At 57.6% G+C, this 23,416-nt stretch overlaps 1 protein-coding gene across 1 annotated transcript in view; it reads left to right on the forward strand.

Annotated features, from left to right (window-relative positions):
• LOC112530990 (cyclin-dependent kinase 16-like) overlaps positions 1-23,416 on the forward strand; it is a gene marked incomplete at both ends in the record, with an annotated part of 58,926 nt that overhangs the window by 31,676 nt on the left and 3,834 nt on the right. Inside the window, 3 exons of the mRNA XM_040657256.1 lie at positions 7,334-7,396; positions 13,382-13,505; positions 16,646-16,766. Coding sequence (XP_040513190.1) covers positions 7,334-7,396; positions 13,382-13,505; positions 16,646-16,766 — 308 coding nt within the window. The remainder of the gene's footprint in view (positions 1-7,333; positions 7,397-13,381; positions 13,506-16,645; positions 16,767-23,416) is intronic.

A 23,416-nucleotide genomic window follows, 5' to 3' on the forward strand; every position in this document is an offset into this window, starting at 1 on the left:
AAAAGGGACCCCAAAGTGACCCCAAATCCCACACGGGGACCCCAAAAATGGCATCTGGGACCCCAAATGCCCCCATGAGACCCCAAAAGGGACCCCAAAAGGGACCCCAAAGGGGACCCCAAAAGGGACCCCAAATGCCCCCATGGGACCCCAAAACTGACATCTGGGACCCCAAATGCCCCCATGGGACCCCAAAATCCCACACGGGGACCCAAAATCCCACACGGGGACCCCAAAATCCCACACGGAGACCCCAAATGCCCCCATGAGACCCCAAAAGGGACCCCAAAAGGGACCCCAAAGTGACCCCAAATCCCACACGGGGACCCCAAAAATGGCATCTGGGACCCCAAATGCCCCCATGGGACCCCAAAAGGGACCCCAAAAGGGACCCCAAATCCCACACGGGGACCCCAAAAATGGCGGCGGGGACCCCAAATGCCCCCATGAGACCCCAAAGGGGACCCCAAAAGGGACCCCAAAGTGACCCCAAATCCCACACGGGGACCCCAAAAATGGCATCTGGGACCCCAAATGCCCCCATGGGACCCCAAAAATGGCGGAAGGGACCCCAAATGCCCCCATGAGACCCCAAAGGGGACCCCAAAAGGGACCCCAAATCCCACACAGGGACCCCAAAAATGGCGGCGGGGACCCCAAAAGGGACCCCAAACAGACCCCAAATGCCCCCGTGGGACCCCAAAAATGGCGGCGGGGACCCCAAAATCCCACACAGGGACCCCAAAAATGGCGGAAGGGACCCCAAATGCCCCCATGAGACCCCAAAGGGGACCCCAAAAGGGACCCCAAATGCCCCAATGGGACCCCAAAACTGACATCAGGGACCCCAAATGCCCCCATGGGACCCCAAAAATGACATCTGGGACCCCAAAAAGGGACCCCAAACAGACCCCAAATGCCCCCATGGGACCCCAAAATCCCACATGGGGACCCCAAAAATGGCGGCGGGGACCCCAAAATCCCACACAGGGACCCCAAAAATGGCGGAAGGGACCCCAAATGCCCCCATGAGACCCCAAAAGGGACCCCAAAGTGACCCCAAATCCCACACGGGGACCCCAAAAATGGCGGCGGGGACCCCAAAAATCCGCCATAGAACCCCAAAAATCCCACATGGGGACCCCAAAAATGGCGGCGGGGACCCCAAAAATGGCGGCGGGGACCCCAAATGCCCCCATGAGACCCCAAAGGGGACCCCAAAAGGGACCCCAAAAGGGACCCCAAATGCCCCCATGGGACCCCAAAAATGGCGGCGGGGACCCCAAATGCCCCCATGGGACCCCAAAAATGACATCTGGGACCCCAAAAGTGACCCCATGAGACCCCAAAGGGGACCCCAAAAGTGACCCCAAATCCCACACGGGGACCCCAAAAATGGCGGCGGGGACCCCAAAAATGGCGGCGGGGACCCCAAAAATCCCCCTTAGAACCCCTAAATCCCACACGGGCACCCCAAAAATGACATCTCAGACCCCAAAAGGGACCCCCAAACAGACCGCAAATCCCACACGGGGACCCCAAATGCCCCCATGGGACCCCAAAATGACATCAGGGACCCCAAATGCCCCCATGGGACCCCAGAACTGACATCTGGGACCCCAAAAATCACATCTGGGACCCCAAATGCCCCCATGAGACCCCAAAGGGGACCCCAAAAGGGACCCCAAATGCCCCAATGGGACCCCAAAATGACATCAGGGACCCCAAATGCCCCCATGGGACCCCAAAACTGACATCTGGGACCCCAAAAGTGACCCCAAATGCCCCCATGGGACCCCAAAATCCGACACGGGGACCCAAAATCCCACACGGGGACCCCAAAAATGGCGGCGGGGACCCCAAAAATCCCCCATAGAACCCCAAAATCCCACACGGGGACCCCAAATGCCCCCATGGGACCCCAAAAATGACATCAGGGACCCCAAAAGGGACCCCCAAAGTGACTCCAAATCCCACACGGGGACCCCAAAAATGACATCTGGGACCCCAAAATTCACATCTCGAACCCCAAATGCCCCCATGGGACCCCAAAAGTGTCAACTGGAACCCCAAAATCCTCTTGTGGGACCCCAAAATCCCCCATAGATCCCCAAAAATGACATCTGGGACCCCAAAAGTGACACAAAAAGTGACGTCTGGGATCCCTAAATCCCCCATGGGACCCCAAAAATCACATCTGGGACCCCAAAAATCCCCTTTGGGACCCCAAAATCCCACATGGGGACCCCAAAATGACATCTGGGACCCCAAATGCCCCCATAGAACCCCAAAAATCCCCCATGGGACCCCAAAATCCCACACGGAGACCCCAAAAATCCCCCATGGGACCCCAAATGCCCCCATAGAACCCCCAAATCCCCTTCTGGGACCCCAAAAATCCCGCATGGGACCCCAAAAATGATGTTGGGGACCCCAAAAATCCCTCTTAGAAACCCCACAGGACTCCAAAGAGCCCCAAAATCCCACACGGGGACCCCAAAAATGGAATCGGGGACCCCAAAATTCACATCTGGGACCCCAAATGCCCCCATGGGACCGCAAAAATGACATCTGGGACCCCAAAAGTGACCCCAAATGCCCCCATGGGACCCCAAAAATGACATCTGGGACCCCAAAAGGGACCCCCAAAGTGACTCCAAATCCCACACGGGGACCCCAAAAATGACATCTGGGACCCCAAAAATCCCACTTAGAAACCCCACAGGACCCCAAAGAGCCCCAAAATCCCTCACGGGGACCCCAAAAATGACATCTGGGACCCCAAAATTCACATCTCGAACCCCAAATGCCCCCATAGTACCCCTAAAATGACATCTGGGACCCCAAAAGTGACACAAAAAGTGACGTCTGGGATCCCCAAATCCCCCATGGGACCCCAAAAATGACATCTGGGACCCCAAAAATCCCCTTTGGGACCCCAAAAATCCCCCATGGGACTCCAAAATCCCCCATTTCCCCCCCCAAAGCCCCCATAGAACCCCAAAATTCCACACGGAGACCCCAAAAATCACATCAGGGACCCCAAAAATCACATCTGGGACCCCAAATGCCCCCATGGGACCCCAAAAATGGCATCTGGGACCCCAAAAGTGACACAAAAAATGACGTCTGCGATCCTCAAATCCCCCATGGGGCCCCAAAAATGACATCTGGGACCCCATAAATCCCCTTTGGGACCCCAAAATCCCACATGGGGACCCCAGAATGACATCTGGGACCCCAAAAGTGTCAACTGGAACCCCAAAATCCTCTTGTGGGACCCCAAAATCCCCCATAGATCCCCAAAAATGACATCTGGGACCCCAAAAATCCCCCATGGGACCCCAAAATCCCACACGGGGACCCCAAAATGACATCTGGGACCCCAAATGCCCCCATAGAACCCCAAAATCCCCTTCTGGGACCCCAAATATCCCCCATGGGACCCCAAAAATGACATCTGGGACCCCAAAAGTGACACAAAAAGTGACGTCTGGGATCCCCAAATCCCCCATGGGACCCCAAAAATGACATCTGGGACCCCAAAAATCCTCTTTGGGACCCCAAAATCCCACATGGGGACCCCAAAATGACATCTGGGACCCCAAAAGTGTCAACTGGAACCCCAAAATCCTCTTGTGGGACCCCAAAAATCCCCTTTGGGACCCCAAAAATGCCCCATGGGACCCCAAAAATCCCTCTTAGAAACCCCACAGGACTCCAAAGAGCCCCAAAATCCCACACGGGGACCCTAAAAATGACATCGGGGACCCCAAAATTCACATCTGGGACCCCAAATGCCCCCATGGGACCCCAAAAATGACATCTGGGACCCCAAAAATCCCACTTAGAAACCCCAAAGGACCCCAAAGAGCCCCAAAATCCCACACGGGGACCCCAGAATGACATCTGGGACCCCAAATGCCCCCATGGGACCCCAAAAATGACATCTGGGACCCCAAAAATCCCTCTTAGAAACCCCACAGGACTCCAAAGAGCCCCAAAATCCCACACGGGGACCCCAGAAATGACATCTGGGACCCCAAAATTCACATCTCGAACCCCAAATGCCCCCATGGGACCCCAAAAATGACATTGGGGACCCCAAATGCCCCCATAGAACCAAATAGGATATCTGAGACCCCAAAAATCTCTCTTAGATACCCCAAAAGGGACCCCGAAGAGACCCCAAAATCCCACTCGAGGACCCCAAAAATGACGTCAGGGACCCCGAAATTCCCCATACAACCCCAAAAGTGACATCTGGGACCCCAAAATCCCTCGTAGAAACCCCACAGGACTCCAAAGAGCCCCAAAATCCCACACGGGGACCCCAAAAATGACATCTGGGACCCCAAAATTCACATCTGGGACCCCAAATGCCCCCATGGGACCCCAAAAATGACATCTGGGACCCCAAAAGTGACACAAAAAATGACGTCTGCGATCCCCAAATCCCCCATGGGGCCCCAAAAATGACATCAGGGACCCCATAAATCCCCTTTGGGACCCCAAAATCCCACATGGGGACCCCAAAATGACATCTGGGACCCCAAAAGTGTCAACTGGAACCCCAAAATCCTCTTGTGGGACCCCAAAATCCCCCATAGATCCCCAAAAATGACATCTGGGACCCCAAAATTCCCCCATGGGACCCCAAAATCCCACACGGGGACCCCAAAATGACATCTGGGACCCCAAATGCCCCCATAGAACCCCAAAAATCCCCCATGGGACCCCAAAATCCCACACGGAGACCCCAAAAATCCCCCATGGGACCCCAAATGCCCCCATAGAACCCCCAAATCCCCTTCTGGGACCCCAAAAATCCCGCATGGGACCCCAAAAATGATGTTGGGGACCCCAAAAATCCCTCTTAGAAACCCCACAGGACTCCAAAGAGCCCCAAAATCCCACACGGGGACCCCAAAAATGGAATCGGGGACCCCAAAATTCACATCTGGGACCCCAAATGCCCCCATGGGACCGCAAAAATGACATCTGGGACCCCAAAAGTGACCCCAAATGCCCCCATGGGACCCCAAAAATGACATCTGGGACCCCAAAAGGGACCCCCAAAGTGACTCCAAATCCCACACGGGGACCCCAAAAATGACATCTGGGACCCCAAAAATCCCACTTAGAAACCCCACAGGACCCCAAAGAGCCCCAAAATCCCTCACGGGGACCCCAAAAATGACATCTGGGACCCCAAAATTCACATCTCGAACCCCAAATGCCCCCATAGTACCCCTAAAATGACATCTGGGACCCCAAAAGTGACACAAAAAGTGATGTCTGGGATCCCCAAATCCCCCATGGGACCCCAAAAATGACATCTGGGACCCCAAAAATCCCCTTTGGGACCCCAAAATCACGTCTGGAACCCCAAAATCCCCCATGTCCCCCCCCAAAGCCCCTCTGGAACCCCAAAATTCCACACGGAGACCCCAAAAATCACATCAGGGACCCCAAAAATCACATCTCAGGGCCCAGATGCCTTTATGGGACCCCAAAAATGACATCTGGGACCCCAAAAGTGTCAACTGGAACCCCAAAATCCTCTTGTGGGACCCCAAAATCCCCCATAGATCCCCAAAAATGACATCTGGGACCCCAAAATTCCCCCATGGGACCCCAAAATCCCACACGGGGACCCCAAAATGACATCTGGAACCCCAAAATCCCCCATAGAACCCCAAAATCCCCTTGTGGGACCCCAAAAATCCCCCATGGGACCCCAAAAATGATGTTGGGGACCCCAAAAATCCCTCTTAGAAACCCCACAGGACTCCAAAGAGCCCCAAAATCCCACACGGGGACCCCAAAATTCACATCTGGGACCCCAAATATCCCCCATAGTACCCCTAAAATGACATCTGGGACCCCAAAAATCCCCTTTGGGACCCCAAAATCACGTCTGGAACCCCAAAATCCCCCATTTCCCCCCCCCAAAGCCCCTCTGGAACCCCAAAATTCCACACGGAGACCCCAAAAATCACATCAGGGACCCCAAAAATCACATCTCGGGGCCCAAATGCCCTCATGGGACCCCAAAAATGACATCTGGGACCCCAAAATCCCACACGGGGACCCCAAAATGACATCTGGGACCCCAAAATCCCCCATAGAACCCCAAAATCCCCTTCTGGGACCCCAAATATCCCCCATGGGACCCCAAAAATGATGTTGGGGACCCCAAAAATCCCTCTTAGAAACCCCACAGGACTCCAAAGAGCCCCAAAATCCCACACGGGGACCCCAAAAATGGAATCGGGGACCCCAAAATTCACATCTCGGACCCCAAATGCCCCCATGGGACCCCAAAAATGACATCTGGGACCCCAAAAGTGACACAAAAAGTGACGTCTGGGATCCCCAAATCCCCCATGGGACCCCAAAAATGACATCTGGGACCCCAAAAGTATCAACTGGAACCCCCAAATCCTCTTGTGGGACCCCAAAATCCCCCAAAGATCCCCAAAAATGACATCTGGGACCCCAAAAATCCCCCATGGGACCCCAAAATCCCACACGGAGACCCCAAAAATCCCCCATGGGACCCCAAATGCCCCCATAGAACCCCAAAATCCCCTTCTGGGACCCCAAAAATCCCCCATGGGACCCCAAAAATGACATCTGGGACCCCAAAAGTGTCAACTGGAACCCCAAAATCCTCTTGTGGGACCCCAAAATCCCCCATAGATCCCCAAAAATGACATCTGGGACCCCAAAAGTGTCAACTGGAACCCCAAAATCCTCTTGTGGGACCCCAAAATCCCCCATAGATCCCCAAAAATGACATCTGGGACCCCAAAATTCCCCCATGGGACCCCAAAATCCCACACGGGGACCCCAAAATGACATCTGGGACCCCAAAATCCCCCATAGAACCCCAAAATCCCCTTGTGGGACCCCAAAAATCCCCCATGGGACCCCAAAAATGATGTTGGGGACCCCAAAAATCCCTCTTAGAAACCCCACAGGACTCCAAAGAGCCCCAAAATCCCACACGGGGACCCCAAAAATGACATCGGGGACCCCAAAATTCACATCTCGAACCCCAAATGCCCCCATGGGACCCCTAAAATGACATCTGGGACCCCAAAAGTGACACAAAAAGTGACGTCTGGGATCCCCAAATCCCCCATGGGGCCCCAAAAATGACATCTGGGACCCCATAAATCCCCTTTGGGACCCCAAAAATCCCCCATGGGACCCCATAAATCCCCTTTGGGACCCCAAAACCCCCCCGAGTGACCCCAAAAATCCCAATACCCCCTCAAAAAGTGCCCCCCAAACCCCCTTTTCTGCCTTCTTTTTGGGGTTCCAGGATCGGGACCTGAAACAGTACCTGGACGACTGCGGCAGCGTCATCAACATGCACAACGTCAAGGTGTGTGCACGAGTGTGCAAGGGGCGTGCAAGGGGGCCGGGGAGGGGGGGGGGGGGGCAAGGGGTCTTTGGGGGGAGGGGGGCGATGGGGTATGGAAGGGGTTTGGGGTGTGCAAGGGGCGTGCAAGGGCCTTGGGGGGGCCAAGGGGGGCGGGTTGGGTGTGTAAGGGTTGTGCAAGGGTTGTGCAAGGGGTGTGCAAGGGGGTGTGCAAGGGGGCCAAGGGGGCTTTGGGGGGGGGTATGGGGTGTGGAAGGGCCTTGGGGGGGCCAAGGGGGGCGGGTTGGGTATGTAAGGGGTGTGCAAGGGGTGTGCAAGGGGGGGCCGAGGGGGTCTGGGGGAGGGGTATGGGGTGTGGATGGGGTTTGGGTGTGCACGAGTGTGCAAGGGGCGTGCAAGGGGCTTGGGGGGGCCAAGGGGGGCGGGTTGGGTGTGTAAGGGTTGTGCAAGGGGTGTGCAAGGGGGGCCGAGGGGGTCTGGGGGAGGGGTATGGGGTGTGGATGGGGTTTGGGTGTGCACGAGTGTGCAAGGGGTGTGCAAGGGGGCTGGGGAGGGGACTGAGGGGGTCTGGTGGGGCTTGCAAGGGGCGTGCAAGGGGTTTGGGGTGTGCAAGGGGTGTGCAAGGGGGAAGGGGAGGGGGCCAAGAGGGGGTGGGGTAGGGGGGTTGGGTGTGCAAGGGGCGTGCAAGGGGTCTGGTGGGGCCAAAGGGGGGCGGGTTGGGTGTGCAAGGGGCGTGCAAGGCGTGCAAGGGGCGTGCAGGCATGGGATTAATAGGGGTCTCTATGGGGTTTTCAGTGTGGATTGGGAGGGTTTATGGGGTCTGTATGGGGTCTGTATGGGGTCCGTATGGGGTTATGGGGTTTCTATGGGGTTATGGGGTTTCTATGGCGGGGGCTGCGCGTGCAAGGGGCGTGCAAGGCGTGCAAGGGGCGTGCAGGCATGGAATTAATAGGGGTCTATATGGGGTTTTCAGTGTAGACTGGATGGGTTTATGGGGTCTGTATGGGGTCTGTATGGGGTTTCTATGGGGTTATGGGGTTTCTATGGGGGGGGCTGCGCGTGCAAGGGGCGTGCAAGGCGTGCAAGGGGCGTGCAAGCCTGGGATTAATAGGGGTTTAATGTGGGTCATCAATGTGGATTGAGGGGGATTATGGGGTCTGTATGGGGTCTTTATGGGGTTTCTATGGGGTTATGGGGTTTCCATGGGGTTATGGGGTTTCTATGGGGGGGCTGCGCGTGCAAGGGGTGTGCAAGGCGTGCAAGGGGCGTGCAAGCGTGGGATTAATAGGGGTCTCTATGGGGATTTCAGTGCGGTTTAGGTGGGTTTATGGGGTCTGTATGGGGTCTGTATGGGGTTTCTATGGGGTTATGGGGTTTCTATGGGGGGGGCTGCGCGTGCAAGGGGCGTGCAAGGCGTGCAAGGGGCGTGCAAGCCTGGGATTAATAGGGGTTTAATGTGGGTCATCAATGTGGATTGAGGGGGATTATGGGGTCTGTATGGGGTCTTTATGGGGTTTCTATGGGGTTATGGGGTTTCCATGGGGTTATGGGGTTTCTATGGGGGGGCTGCGCGTGCAAGGGGTGTGCAAGGCGTGCAAGGGGCGTGCAAGCGTGGGATTAATAGGGGTCTCTATGGGGATTTCAGTGCGGTTTAGGTGGGTTTATGGGGTCTGTATGGGGTCTGTATGGGGTTTCTATGGGGTTGTGGGGTTTCTATGGGGTTATGGGGCATGTACGGGGGGGCTGCGTGTGCAAGGGGCGTGCAAGGCGTGCAAGGGGCGTGCAAGCATGGAAGTAAAAGGGGTCTCTATGGGGTTTTCAATGTAGATTGGATGGGTTTATGGGGTCTGTATGGGGTTCATATGGGGTCTGTATGGGGTTATGGGGTTTCTATGGGGTTATGGGGCATGTACGGGGGGGCTGCGCGTGCAAGGGGCGTGCAAGGCGTGCAAGGGGCATGCAAGCATGGAATTAATAGGGGTCTCTATGGGGATTTCAGTGCGGTTTAGGTGGGTTTATGGGGTCTGTATGGGGTTCATATGGGGTTTCTATGGGGTTATGGGGTTTCGATGGGGTTATGGGGTTTCTATGGGGGGGCTGCGCGTGCAAGGGGCGTGCAAGGCGTGCAAGGGGCGTGCAAGCATGGGATTAATAGGGGTCTCTATGGGGTTTTCAGTGTGGATTGGGAGGGTTTATGGGGTCCGTATGGGGTCTGTATGGGGTCCGTATGGGGTTGTGGGGTTTCTATGGGGTTATGGGGTTTCTATGGGGGGGGCTGCGCGTGCAAGGGGCGTGCAAGGCGTGCAAGGGGCGTGCAGGCATGGGATTAATAGGGGTCTCTATGGGATTTTCAGTGTGGACTGGGTGGGTTTATGGGGTCTGTATGGGGTCTGTATGGGGTTTCTATGGGGTTGTGGGGTTTCTATGGGGTTATGGGGGTTCTATGGGGGGGTGTGCAAGGCGTGCAAGGGGTGTGCAAGGCGTGCAAGGGGCGTGCAAGCATGGAAGTAACAGGGGTCTGTATGTGGTTTTCAATGCAGATTGGATGGGTTTATGGGGTCTGTATGGGGTCTGTATGGGGTTTCTATGGGGTTGTGGGGTTTCTATGGGGTTATGGGGCATGTACGGGGGGGGCTGCGCGTGCAAGGGGCGTGCAAGGCGTGCAAGGGGCGTGCAAGCATGGAAGTAATAGGGGTTTAATGTGGGTCATCAATGTGGATTGAGGGGGATTATGGGGTCTGTATGGGGTTCGTATGGGGTTTCTATGGGGTTTCTATGGGGTTTCTATGGGGTTATGGGGTTTCTATGGGGGGGGCTGCGCGTGCAAGGGGCGTGCAAGGCGTGCAAGGGGCGTGCAAGCCTGGGATTAATAGGGGTTTAATGTGGGTCATCAATGTGGATTGAGGGGGATTATGGGGTCTGTATGGGGTCTGTATGGGGTTCATATGGGGTCTGTATGGGGTTGTGGGGTTTCTATGGGGTTAATGGGGTTTCTATGGGGTTATGGGGTTTCTATGGGGGGCTGCGCGTGCAAGGGGCGTGCAAGGCGTGCAAGGGGCGTGTAAGCATGGAAGTAAAAGGGGTCTCTATGGGGTTTTCAATGTAGACTGGATGGGTTTATGGGGTCCGTATGGGGTCTGTATGGGGTCCGTATGGGGTTGTGTGGTTTCTATGGGGTTATGGGGTTTCTATGGGGGGGGCTGCGCGTGCAAGGGGCGTGCAAGGCGTGCAAGGGGCGTGCAAGCATGGAATTAATAGGGGTCTATATGGGGTTTTCAATGTAGACTGGATGGGTTTATGGGGTCTGTATGGGGTCTGTATGGGGTCTGTATGGGGTTATGGGGTCTCTGTGGGGTTATGGGGTTTCTATGGGGGGGGCTGCGCGTGCAAGGGGCGTGCAAGGCGTGCAAGGGGCGTGCAAGCCTGGGATTAATAGGGGTTTAATGTGGGTCATCAATGTGGATTGAGGGGGATTATGGGGTCTGTATGGGGTCTGTATGGGGTTCATATGGGGTCTGTATGGGGTTATGGGGTTTCTATGGGGTTATGGGGCATGTACGGGGGGGCTGCGCGTGCAAGGGGCGTGCAAGGCGTGCAAGGGGCGTGCAGGCATGGGATTAATAGGGGTCTCTATGGGGATTTCAATGCCATTTAGGTGGGATTATGGGGTCTGTATGGGGTTCGTATGGGGTTTCTATGGGGTTGTGGGGTTTCTATGGGGTTATGGGGTTTCTATGGGGGGGCTGCGCGTGCAAGGGGCGTGCAAGGCGTGCAAGGGGCGTGCAAGCCTGGGATTAATAGGGGTTTAATGTGGGTCATCAATGTGGATTGAGGGGGATTATGGGGTCTGTATGGGGTCTGTATGGGGTTCATATGGGGTCTGTATGGGGTTATGGGGTTTCTATGGGGTTATGGGGCATGTACGGGGGGGCTGCGCGTGCAAGGGGCGTGCAAGGCATGCAAGGGGCATGCAAGCCTGGGATTAATAGGGGTTTAATGTGGGTCATCAATGTGGATTGAGGGGGATTATGGGGTCTGTATGGGGTCTGTATGGGGTTCATATGGGGTTATGGGGTTTCTATGGGGTTATGGGGTTTCTATGGGGGGGCTGCGCGTGCAAGGGGCGTGCAAGGCGTGCAAGGGGCGTGCTAACATGGAATTAATAGGGGTCTCTATGGGGTTTTCAGTGTGGATTGGGAGGGTTTATGGGGTCTGTATGGGGTCTGTATGGGGTCCGTATGGGGTTATGGGGGTTCATATGGGGTTATAGGGTTTCTATGGGGTTATGGGGTTTCTATGGGGGGGGCTGCGCGTGCAAGGGGCGTGCAAGGCGTGCAAGGGGCGTGCAAGCCTGGGATTAATAGGGGTCTCTATGGGGATTTCAATGCAGTTTAGGGGGGATTATGGGGTCTGTATGGGGTCTGTATGGGGTTCATATGGGGTTTCTGTGGGGTTGTGGGGTTTCTATGGGGTTATGGGGTTTCTATGGGGGGGCTGCGCGTGCAAGGGGCGTGCAAGGCGTGCAAGGGGCGTGCAGGCATGGGATTAATAGGGGTCTCTATGGGGTTTTCAGTGCGGATTGGGAGGGTTTATGGGGTCTGTATGGGGTTCGTATGGGGTTTCTATGGGGTTGTGGGGTTTCTATGGGGTTATGGGGCATGTACGGGGGGGCTGCGCGTGCAAGGGGCGTGCAAGGCGTGCAAGGGGCGTGCAAGCATGGGATTAATAGGTGTCAAATGTGGGCTATTGATGTGGATTGGGTGGGATTATGGTGTTCGTATGGGGTCTGTATGGGGTTTCTATGGGGTTATGGGGTTTCTATGGGGTTATGGGGCATGTACGGGGGGGCTGCGCGTGCAAGGGGCGTGCAAGGCGTGCAAGGGGCGTGCAAGCATGGAATTAATAGGGGTCTCTATGGGGTTTTCAGTGTGGATTGGGAGGGTTTATGGGGTCTGTATGGGTTTTCTATTGGGTTATGGGGTTTCTATGGGGTTATGGGGTTTCTGTGGGGTTATGGGGTTTCTATGGGGGGGCTGCGCGTGCAAGGGGCGTGCAAGGCGTGCAAGGGGCGTGCAGGCATGGGATTAATAGGAGACTATATGGGGTTTTCAATGTGGATTGGGAGGGTTTATGGGGTCCGTATGGGGTCTGTATGGGGTTCATATGGGGTTATGGGGTTTCTATGGGGTTATGGGGCATGTACGGGGGGGCTGCGCGTGCAAGGGGCGTGCAAGGCGTGCAAGGGGCGTGCAGGCATGGGATTAATAGGGGTCTCTATGGGGATTTCAATGCCATTTAGGTGGGATTATGGGGTCTGTATGGGGTTCGTATGGGGTTTCTATGGGGTTGTGGGGTTTCTATGGGGTTATGGGGTTTCTATGGGGGGGCTGCGCGTGCAAGGGGCGTGCAAGGCGTGCAAGGGGCGTGCAAGCATGGGATTAATAGGGGTTTAATGTGGGTCATCAATGTGGATTGACGGGGATTATGGGGTCTGTATGGGGTCTGTAGGTGGTCCGTATGGGGTTATGGGGTTTCTATGGGGTTATGGGGTTTTCTATGGGGGGGCTGTGCGTGCAAGGGGCGTGCAAGGCGTGCAAGGGGCGTGCAAGCATGGGATTAATAGGGGTCTCTATGGGGATTTCAATGCCATTTAGGTGGGATTATGGGGTCTGTATGGGGTTCGTATGGGGTTTCTATGGGGTTGTGGGGTTTCTATGGGGTTATGGGGCATGTACGGGGGGGCTGCGCGTGCAAGGGGCGTGCAAGGCGTGCAAGGGGCGTGTAAGCATGGAAGTAAAAGGGGTCTCTATGGGGATTTCAATGTGTATTGGATGGGTTTATGGGGTCTGTATGGGGTCTGTATGGGGTCCGTATGGGGTTATGGGGTTTCTATGGGGTTATGGGGCATGTACGGGGGGGCTGCGCGTGCAAGGGGCGTGCAAGGCGTGCAAGGGGCGTGCCCCGGGGCCGGGGGTGGTGGGGGGGCAGCTGTTCCTGTTTCAGCTGCTGCGGGGTTTGGCCTTCTGTCACCGTCACAAAGTGCTGCACCGCGACCTGAAACCCCAAAACCTCCTCCTCAGCCGGAGGGGGGAACTGAAGTTGGCCGACTTCGGTATGGGATTTTGGGGGGGGAAGGGGACCCCAAAACCCCATAAGGGACCCCAAAAGCCCATAGGAGACCCCAAAACCCCATAGGGGACCCCAAAAGCCCATAAGGAACCATTGGAGACCCCGAAACCCTATAAGGGACCCCAAAAGGGGAGGGGGCCTCCAAAAGCCCCATAAGGGACCCCAAAAAGGGAGGGGGGACTCCAAAAGCCTATAAGGGACCCCAAAAGCCCATAGGGGACCCCAAAACCCTATAAGGGACCCCAAAAGGGGAGGGGGACTCCAAAAGCCTATAAGGGACCCCAAAAGGGGGGGGGGGACTCCAAAAGCCTATAAGGGACATCTAAACCCCATAGGGGACCCCAAAAGCCCATAGGGGACCCCAAAAGCCTATAAGGGACCCCAAAAGGGAGGGGGGAGTCCAAAAGTCTATAAGGGACCCCAAAAGGGGGGGGGGGGGACTCCAAAAGCCCCATAAGGGACCCCAAAAGCCCATAGGAGACCCCAAAACCCTATAAGGGACCCCAAAAGGGAGGGGGGACTCCAAAAGCCTATAAGGGACCCCTAAACCCCATAGGGGACCCCAAAAGCCCATAGGGGACCCCAAAACCCTATAAGGGACCCCAAAAGGGGAGTGGGAATCCAAAAGCCCCATAAGGGACCCCAAAAGGGGAGGGGGACTCCAAAAGCCTATAAGGGACCCCAAAAGCCCATAGGAGACCCCAAAACCCTATAAGGGACCCCAAAAGGGAGGGGGGAGTCCAAAAGTCTATAAGGGACCCCAAAAGGGGGGGGGGGACTCCAAAAGCCCCATAAGGGACCCCTAAACCCCATAGGGGACCCCAAAACCCTATAAGGGACCCCAAAAGGGGAGTGGGAATCCAAAAGCCCCATAAGGGACCCCAAAAGGGGAGGGGGGACTCCAAAAGCCCCATAAGGGACCCCAAAACCCTATAAGGGGACCCCAAAACCCCATAAGGGACCCCAAAAGGGAGGGGGGACTCCAAAAGCCTATAAGGGACCCCTAAACCCCATAGGGGACCCCAAAAGCCCATAGGGGACCCCAAAAGCCTATAAGGGACCCCAAAAGGGAGGGGGGACTCCAAAAGCCTATAAGGGACCCCTAAAGGGAGGGGGGAGTCCAAAAGTCTATAAGGGACCCCAAAAGGGGGGGGGGGGACTCCAAAAGCCCCATAGGGGACCCCAAAACCCTATAAGGGGACCCCAAAACCCCATAAGGGACCCCAAAAGGGAGGGGGGACTCCAAAAGCCTATAAGGGACCCCTAAACCCCATAGGGGACCCCAAAAGCCCATAGGGGACCCCAAAAGCCTATAAGGGACCCCAAAAGGGAGGGGGGACTCCAAAAGCCTATAAGGGACCCCTAAACCCCATAGGGGACCCCAAAAGCCCATAGGGGACCCCAAAAGCCTATAAGGGACCCCAAAAGGGAGGGGGGACTCCAAAAGCCTATAAGGGACCCCTAAACCCCATAGGGGACCCCAAAAGCCCATAGGGGACCCCAAAAGCCTATAAGGGACCCCAAAAGGGAGGGGGGAGTCCAAAAGTCTGTAAGGGACCCCAAAAGCCCATAGGAGACCCCAAAACCCTATAAGGGACCCCAAAAGGGAGGGGGGACTCCAAAAGCCTATAAGGGACCCCTAAACCCCATAGGGGACCCCAAAAGCCCATAGGGGACCCCAAAAGCCTATAAGGGACCCCAAAAGGGAGGGGACTCCAAAAGCCTATAAGGGACCCCAAAACCCCCATGGGATCACATAGGGGACCCCGAAACCCCATATGGGACCCCAAAACCCCCATAGGGCGCCCCAAAACCCCCATAGGATTCCCCAAAACCCGCATAGGTTCCCCCAAAACCCCATAGGGGACCTCAAAACCCTCATAGGCTCCCATAGGGGACCCCAAAACTCCATAGGGCACCGGAAACCCCCATAGGACCCCATAGGGTCAGCCAAAACCCCCATAGGACCCCATAGGGGTACCCCAAAACCCCCATAGGGGACCCCAACACCCCCATAGGATCCCATAGGGGACCCCAAAACCCCATAGGGGACCCCAAAACCCCCATAGGGAACCATAGGAGACCCCGAAACCCTATAGGGGACCCCAACACCCCCATAGAATCCCATAGGGTCACTCAAAACTCCCGTAGGGCACCCCAAAACCCCCATAGGGCGCCCCAAAACCCCCATAGGATTCCCCAAAATCCCATAGGGCACCCCAAAACCCCATAGGGGACCCCAATACCCCCATAGGATCCCATAGAGGACCCCAAAACCCCATAGGGTCACCCAAAACCCCCATAGGACCCCATAGGGTCACCCAAAACTCCCATAGGACCCCATAGGGGACCCCAAAAGCCCCATAGGGGATCCCATAGGGGATCCCATAGGGGATCCCATAGGGCACCCCAAAAACCCCCATAGGGGTCCCCCCCAAAACCCCCATAGGGAACCATAGGAGACCCCGAAACCCTATAGGGGTCCCCCCAAAACCCCCATAGGGGACCTCAAAACCCTCATAGGCTCCCATAGGGGACCCCAAAACCCCCATAGGGCGCCCCAAAACCCCCATAGGGTCCCATGGGGGATCCCTAACTACCAAAGGGACCCCAAAACCCCCATAGGGTGCCCCAAAACCCCCATAGGGGACCTCAAAACCCTCATAGGCTCCCATAGGGCACCCCAAAACCCCATAGGGGTCCCCCCCAAAACCCCCATAGGGGACCCCAACACCCCCATAGGATCCCATAGGGGACCCCAAAACCCCCATAGGGCGCCCCAAAACCCCCATAGGGTCCCATGGGGGATCCCTAACTACCAAAGGGACCCCAAAACCCCCATAGGGTGCCCCAAAACCCCCATAGGGGACCCCAACACCCCCTTAGGATCCCATATGGGACCCCAAAAGCCCCATAGGGGATCCCATAGGGGATCCCATAGGGCACCCCAAAAACCCCCCTAGGGGTCCCCCCCAAAACCCCCATAGGGAACCATAGGAGACCCCGAAACCCTATAGGGGTCCCCCCAAAACCCCCATAGGGGACCTCAAAACCCTCATAGGCTCCCATAGGGCCCCCCAAAACCCCATAGGGGACCCCAAAAACCCCCATGTTGCCATGTAGGGTTGGCGCGGGCGAAGTCGATCCCCACCAAGACGTACTCCAACGAGGTGGTGACGCTGTGGTACCGCCCCCCCGACATCCTGCTGGGCTCCACCGAGTACTCCACGCAGATCGACATGTGGTGAGTGCACGACGGGTCGCACGACGGGGCCGGGGGGGGCGGGGGGGGGTTGCGGTGTTATAGGGTCGGGGGTTGGGGGCGCTTGAGGGGGAGTTGCACGGAGACCTCAGGCTATGGAGGGTCATAGAATGGGGGTTTGAGAGTTCTTGCACGAGGATTTGCACAAGGGGTCACACAAGGGGTCAGGGGGGGTCGCGGTGTTATAGGGTCGGGGGTTGGGGGCGCTTGAGGGGGCGTTGCACGGAGACCTCCGGCTCTGTAAGGTGACAGAAGTGGGTTTGGGGGTTTCTTGCACGAGGGCTTGCACGAGGGTTCACAGTAGGGACATGCGGATGTCACAGTGTTATAGGGTCGGGGGTTTTGGGCGCTTGAGGGGGCGTTGCACGGAGACCTCAGGCTCTGGAGGGTCACAAAAGTGGGTTTTGAGACTTCTTGCACGAGGGTTTGCACGATGGGTCACATGAGGGGCCCAAGGGGGTCGTGGTGTAATAGGGTCGGGGGTTGGGGGCACGTCAGGGGGCATTGCACGGAGACCTCAGGCTGTAAAGGGTCACAAAAGTGGGTTTTGAGACTTCTCGCACGAGGGTTTGCACAACGGGAAACACGAGGGGTCAGGGGGGGTCGCAGTGTTATAGGGTCGGGGGATGGGGGCGCTTGAGGGGGCGTTGCACGGAGACCTCCGGCTCTGGGGGGGCATAGAAGTGGGTTAGGTGGTTTCTTGCACGAGGGTTTGCACGAGGAGTCGCATGAGGGGTCCGGGGGGTCGCGGGGTTATAGGGTCGGGGGTTGGGGGCACTTGAGGGGGCGTTGCACGGAGACTTCAGGCTCTGGAGGGTCATAGAATGGGGGTTTGAGACTTCTTGCACGAGGATTTGCACGAGGGTTTGCACTAGGGACATGCGGGTGTCACAGTGTTATAGGGTCGGGGGTTGGGGGCGCTTGAGGGGGCGTTGCACGGAGACCTCCGGCTCCATAAGGTGACAGAAGTGGGTTTGGGGGTTTCTTGCACGAGGGTTTGCACGACGGGTTCGCACTAGGGCCATGCGGATGTCACAGTGTTATAGGGTTGGGGGTTGGGGGCGCTTGAGGGGGCGTTGCACGGAGACCTCCGGCTCTGTAAGGTGACAGAAGTGGGTTTGGGGGTTTCTTGCACGTGGGTTTTCACGACAGGTTACATGAGGGGTCCGGGGGGGTCGCGGTGTTATAGGGTCGGGGGTTGGGGGTGCTTGAGGGGGCGTTGCACGGAGACCTCTGGCTCTAATAGGATCGTGGAGGTTACTTTGGAGATTTCTTGCACGAGGGTTTGCACGAGGAGTCACACTAGGGTCGTGCAGATGTCACAGTGTTATAGGGATGGGGGTTGGGGGTGCTTGAGGGGGCGTTGCACGGAGACCTCCGGCTCTAAAAGGGTCGTGGAGGTTACTTTGGAGATTTCTTGCACGAGGGTTTGCACGACAGGTCGCACAACAGGGTCGGGGGGGTCGCAGTGTTATAGGGTTGGGGGATGGGGGCGCTTGAGGGGGCGTTGCACGGAGACTTCCGGCTCTGGGGGGCCATAGAAGTGGGTTAGGTGGTTTCTTGCACGAGGGTTTGCACGACAGGTCGCACAATGGGGCCCGGGGGGGCGGGGGGGAGTCGCGGTGTTATAGGGTCGGGGGTTGGGGGCACGTCAGGGGGCGTTGCACGGAGACCTCAGGCTGTAAAGGGTCACAAAAGTGGGTTTTGAGACTTCTTGCACGAGGATTTGCACGGGGGGTCACACAAGGGGTCAGGGGGGGTCGTGGTGTTATAGGGTCGGGGGATGGGGGCGCTTGAGGGGGCGTTGCATGGAGACCTCTAGCTCTGGGGGGGCATAGAAGTGGGTTTGGGGGTTTCTTGCACGAGGGTTTTCACGACGGGTTCGCACTAGGGCCATGCGGATGTCACAGTGTTATAGGGTTGGGGGTTGGGGGCGCTTGAGGGGGCGTTGCACGGAGACCTCCGGCTCTGTAAGGTGACAGAAGTGGGTTTGGGGGTTTCTTGCACGAGGGTTTTCACGACGGGTTACATGAGGGGTCCGGGGGGGTTGCGGTGTTATAGGGTCGGGGGTTGGGGGTGCTTGAGGGGGCGTTGCACGGAGACCTCTGGCTCTAATAGGGTCGTGGAGGTTACTTTGGAGATTTCTTGCACGAGGGTTTGCACGACAGGTCGCACAACAGGGTCGGGGGGGTCGCAGTGTTATAGGGTTGGGGGATGGGGGCGCTTGAGGGGGCGTTGCACGGAGACTTCCGGCTCTGGGGGGCCATAGAAGTGGGTTAGGTGGTTTCTTGCACGAGGGTTTGCACGACAGGTCGCACAATGGGGCCCGGGGGGGCGGGGGAGAGTCGCGGTGTTATAGGGTCAGGGGTTGGGGGCACGTCAGGGGGCGTTGCACGGAGACCTCCGGCTGTAAAGGGTCACAAAAGTGGGTGTTGAGACTTCTTGCACGAGGATTTGCACGAGGGGTCACACAAGGGGTCAGGGGGGGTCGCGGTGTTATAGGGTCGGAGGATGGGGGCGCTTGAGGGGGCGTTGCACGGAGACCTCTGGCTCTGTAAGGTGACAGAAGTGGGTTTGGGGGTTTCTTGCACGAGGGCTTGCACGAGGGTTCACAGTAGGGACATGCGGATGTCACAGTGTTATAGGGTCGGGGGTTTTGGGCGCTTGAGGGGGCGTTGCACGGAGACCTCAGGCTCTGGAGGGTCACAAAAGTGGGTTTTGAGACTTCTTGCACGAGGGTTTGCACGATGGGTCACATGAGGGGCCCAAGGGGGTCGTGGTGTAATAGGGTCGGGGGTTGGGGGCGCTTGAGGGGGCGTTGCACGGAGACCTCAGGCTGTAAAGGGTCACAAAAGTGGGTTTTGAGACTTCTTGCACGAGGGTTTGCACAACGGGAAACACGAGGGGTCAGGGGGGGTCGCAGTGTTATAGGGTCGGGGGATGGGGGCGCTTGAGGGGGCGTTGCATGGAGACCTCTGGCTCTGGGGGGGCATAGAAGTGGGTTTGGGGGTTTCTTGCACGAGGGTTTTCACGACGGGTTACATGAGGGGTCCGGGGGGGTCGCGGTGTTATAGGGTCGGGGGTTGGGGGCACGTCAGGGGGCGTTGCACGGAGACCTCCGGCTCTGGAGGGTCATAGAAGGGGGGTTTGAGACTTCTTGCACGAGGGTTTGCACGAGGGTTTGCACTAGGGACATGCGGATGTCACAGTGTTATAGGGTCGGGGGTTGGGGGCACTTGAGGGGGCGTTGCACGGAGACCTCCGGCTCTGTAAGGTGACAGAAGTGGGTTTGGGGGTTTCTTGCACGAGGGTTTTCACGACGGGTTACATGAGGGGTCTGGGGGGGTCGCGGTGTTATAGGGTCGGGGGTTGGGGGCGCTTGAGGGGGCGTTGCACGGAGACCTCCGGCTGAAAGGGGTCACAGAAGTGGGTTTTGAGACTTCTTGCACGAGGGTTTGCACGACGGGAAACACGAGGGGTCCGGGGGGTCGCGGTGTTATAGGGTCGGGGGATGGGGGCGCTTGAGGGGGCGTTGCACGGAGACCTCTGGCTCTAATAGGGCCGTGGAGGTTACTTTGGAGATTTCTTGCACGAGGGTTTGCACGACAGGTCGCACAACAGGGTCGGGGGGGTCGCAGTGTTATAGGGTTGGGGGATGGGGGCGCTTGAGGGGGCGTTGCACGGAGACTTCCGGCTCTGGGGGGCCATAGAAGTGGGTTAGGTGGTTTCTTGCACGAGGGTTTGCACGACAGGTCGCACAATGGGGCCCGGGGGGGCGGGGGAGAGTCGCGGTGTTATAGGGTCAGGGGTTGGGGGCACGTCAGGGGGCGTTGCACGGAGACCTCCGGCTGTAAAGGGTCACAAAAGTGGGTGTTGAGACTTCTTGCACGAGGATTTGCACGAGGGGTCACACAAGGGGTCAGGGGGGGTCGCGGTGTTATAGGGTCGGAGGATGGGGGCGCTTGAGGGGGCGTTGCACGGAGACCTCTGGCTCTGTAAGGTGACAGAAGTGGGTTTGGGGGTTTCTTGCACGAGGGCTTGCACGAGGGTTCACAGTAGGGACATGCGGATGTCACAGTGTTATAGGGTCGGGGGTTTTGGGCGCTTGAGGGGGCGTTGCACGGAGACCTCAGGCTCTGGAGGGTCACAAAAGTGGGTTTTGAGACTTCTTGCACGAGGGTTTGCACGATGGGTCACATGAGGGGCCCAAGGGGGTCGTGGTGTAATAGGGTCGGGGGTTGGGGGCGCTTGAGGGGGCGTTGCACGGAGACCTCAGGCTGTAAAGGGTCACAAAAGTGGGTTTTGAGACTTCTTGCACGAGGGTTTGCACAACGGGAAACACGAGGGGTCAGGGGGGGTCGCAGTGTTATAGGGTCGGGGGATGGGGGCGCTTGAGGGGGCGTTGCATGGAGACCTCTGGCTCTGGGGGGGCATAGAAGTGGGTTTGGGGGTTTCTTGCACGAGGGTTTTCACGACGGGTTACATGAGGGGTCCGGGGGGGTCGCGGTGTTATAGGGTCGGGGGTTGGGGGCACGTCAGGGGGCGTTGCACGGAGACCTCCGGCTCTGGAGGGTCATAGAAGGGGGGTTTGAGACTTCTTGCACGAGGATTTGCACGAGGGTTTGCACTAGGGACATGCGGATGTCACAGTGTTATAGGGTCGGGGGTTGGGGGCACTTGAGGGGGCGTTGCACGGAGACCTCCGGCTCTGTAAGGTGACAGAAGTGGGTTTGGGGGTTTCTTGCACGAGGGTTTTCACGACGGGTTACATGAGGGGTCTGGGGGGGTCGCGGTGTTATAGGGTCGGGGGTTGGGGGCGCTTGAGGGGGCGTTGCATGGAGACCTCTGGCTCTGGGGGGGCATAGAAGTGGGTTTGGGGGTTTCTTGCACGAGGGTTTTCACGACGGGTTACATGAGGGGTCCGGGGGGATCGCGGTGTTATAGGGTCGGGGGTTGGGGGCGCTTGGGGGGGCGTTGCACGGAGACCTCCGGCTCTAAAAGGGTCGTGGAGGTTACTTTGGAGATTTCTTGCACGAGGGTTTGCACGAGGAGTCACACTAGGGTCGTGCAGATGTCACAGTGTTATAGGGATGGGGGTTGGGGGTGCTTGAGGGGGCGTTGCACGGAGACCTCCGGCTCTGGGGGGGCATAGAAGTGGGTTTGGTGGTTTCTTGCATGAGGGTTTGCACGAGGGTTTGCACGACAGGTCACACAACGGGGCCAGGGGAGTTGCGGTGTTATAGGGTCGGGGGTTGGGGGCATGTCAGGGGGCGTTGCACGGAGACCTCAGGCTGTAAAGGATCACAAAAGTGGGTTTTGAGAGTTCTTGCACGAGGATTTGCACGAGGGTTCGCACTAGGGGTCACATGAGGGGTCTGGGGGGTCGCAGTGTTATAGGGTTGGGGGATGGGGGCGCTTGAGGGGGCGTTGCACGGAGACTTCCGGCTCTGGGGGGCCATAGAAGTGGGTTAGGTGGTTTCTTGCACAAGGGTTTGCACGACAGGTCGCACAATGGGGCCCGGGGGGGCGGGGGGGAGTCGCGGTGTTATAGGGTCAGGGGTTGGGGGCACGTCAGGGGGCGTTGCACGGAGACCTCCGGCTGTAAAGGGTCACAAAAGTGGGTGTTAAGACTTCTTGCACAAGGATATGCACAAGGGGTCACACAAGGGGTCAGGGGGGGTCGCGGTGTTATAGGGTCGGGGGATGGGGGCTCTTGAGGGGGCGTTGCATGGAGACCTCTGGCTCTGGGGGGGCATAGAAGTGGGTTTGGGGGTTTCTTGCACGAGGGTTTTCACGACGGGTTACATGAGGGGTCCGGGGGGGTCGCGGTGTTATAGGGTCGGGGGTTGGGGGCGCTTGAGGGGGCGTTGCACGGAGACTTCAGGCTCTGGAGGGTCATAGAATGGGGGTTTGAGACTTCTTGCACGAGGATTTGCACGAGGGTTCGCACTAGGGGTCACACGAGGGGTCTGGGGGGTCGCAGTGTTATAGGGTTGGGGGATGGGGGCTCTTGAGGGGGCGTTGCACGGAGACCTCAGGCTCTGGGGAGTCATAGAAGTGGGTTTGGGGGTTTCTTGCACGAGGGTTTGCACGACGGGTCGCACAATGGGGGCCGGGGGGGGCATAAGGGGGTCGCGGTGTTATAGGGTCGGGGGTTGGGGGCGCTTGAGGGGGCGTTGCACGGAGACCTCAGGCTCTGGAGCGTCATAGAAGGGGGGTTTGAGACTTCTTGCACGAGGATTTGCACGAGGGTTTGCACTAGGGACATGCGGATGTCACAGTGTTATAGGGTCGGGGGTTGGGGGCGCTTGAGGGGGCGTTGCACGGAGACCTCAGGCTCTGGAGGGTCACAAAAGTGGTTTTTGAGACTTCTTGCACGAGGGTTTGCACGACGGGAAACACGAGGGGTCCGGGGGGTCGCGGTGTTATAGGGTCGGGGGTTGGGGGCACTTGAGGGGGCGTTGCACGAAGATCTCAGGCTCTGGAGGGTCATAGATGGGGGTTAGGTGGTGTCCCTTGCACGAGGGCTTTGCACGAGGACCGAGATATTTACCTGAGCTCAGACAGACTTAAGAGTGACTTATGGGGTCTTGGGGGGGACTTATGGGGTCATGGGGGGGCTATGAGGTCTG

The sequence above is a fragment of the Gallus gallus genome, unplaced genomic scaffold (genome assembly GCF_016699485.2).
Source record: "Gallus gallus isolate bGalGal1 unplaced genomic scaffold, bGalGal1.mat.broiler.GRCg7b scaffold_71, whole genome shotgun sequence".
Taxonomy (NCBI): Eukaryota; Metazoa; Chordata; class Aves; order Galliformes; family Phasianidae; genus Gallus; species Gallus gallus.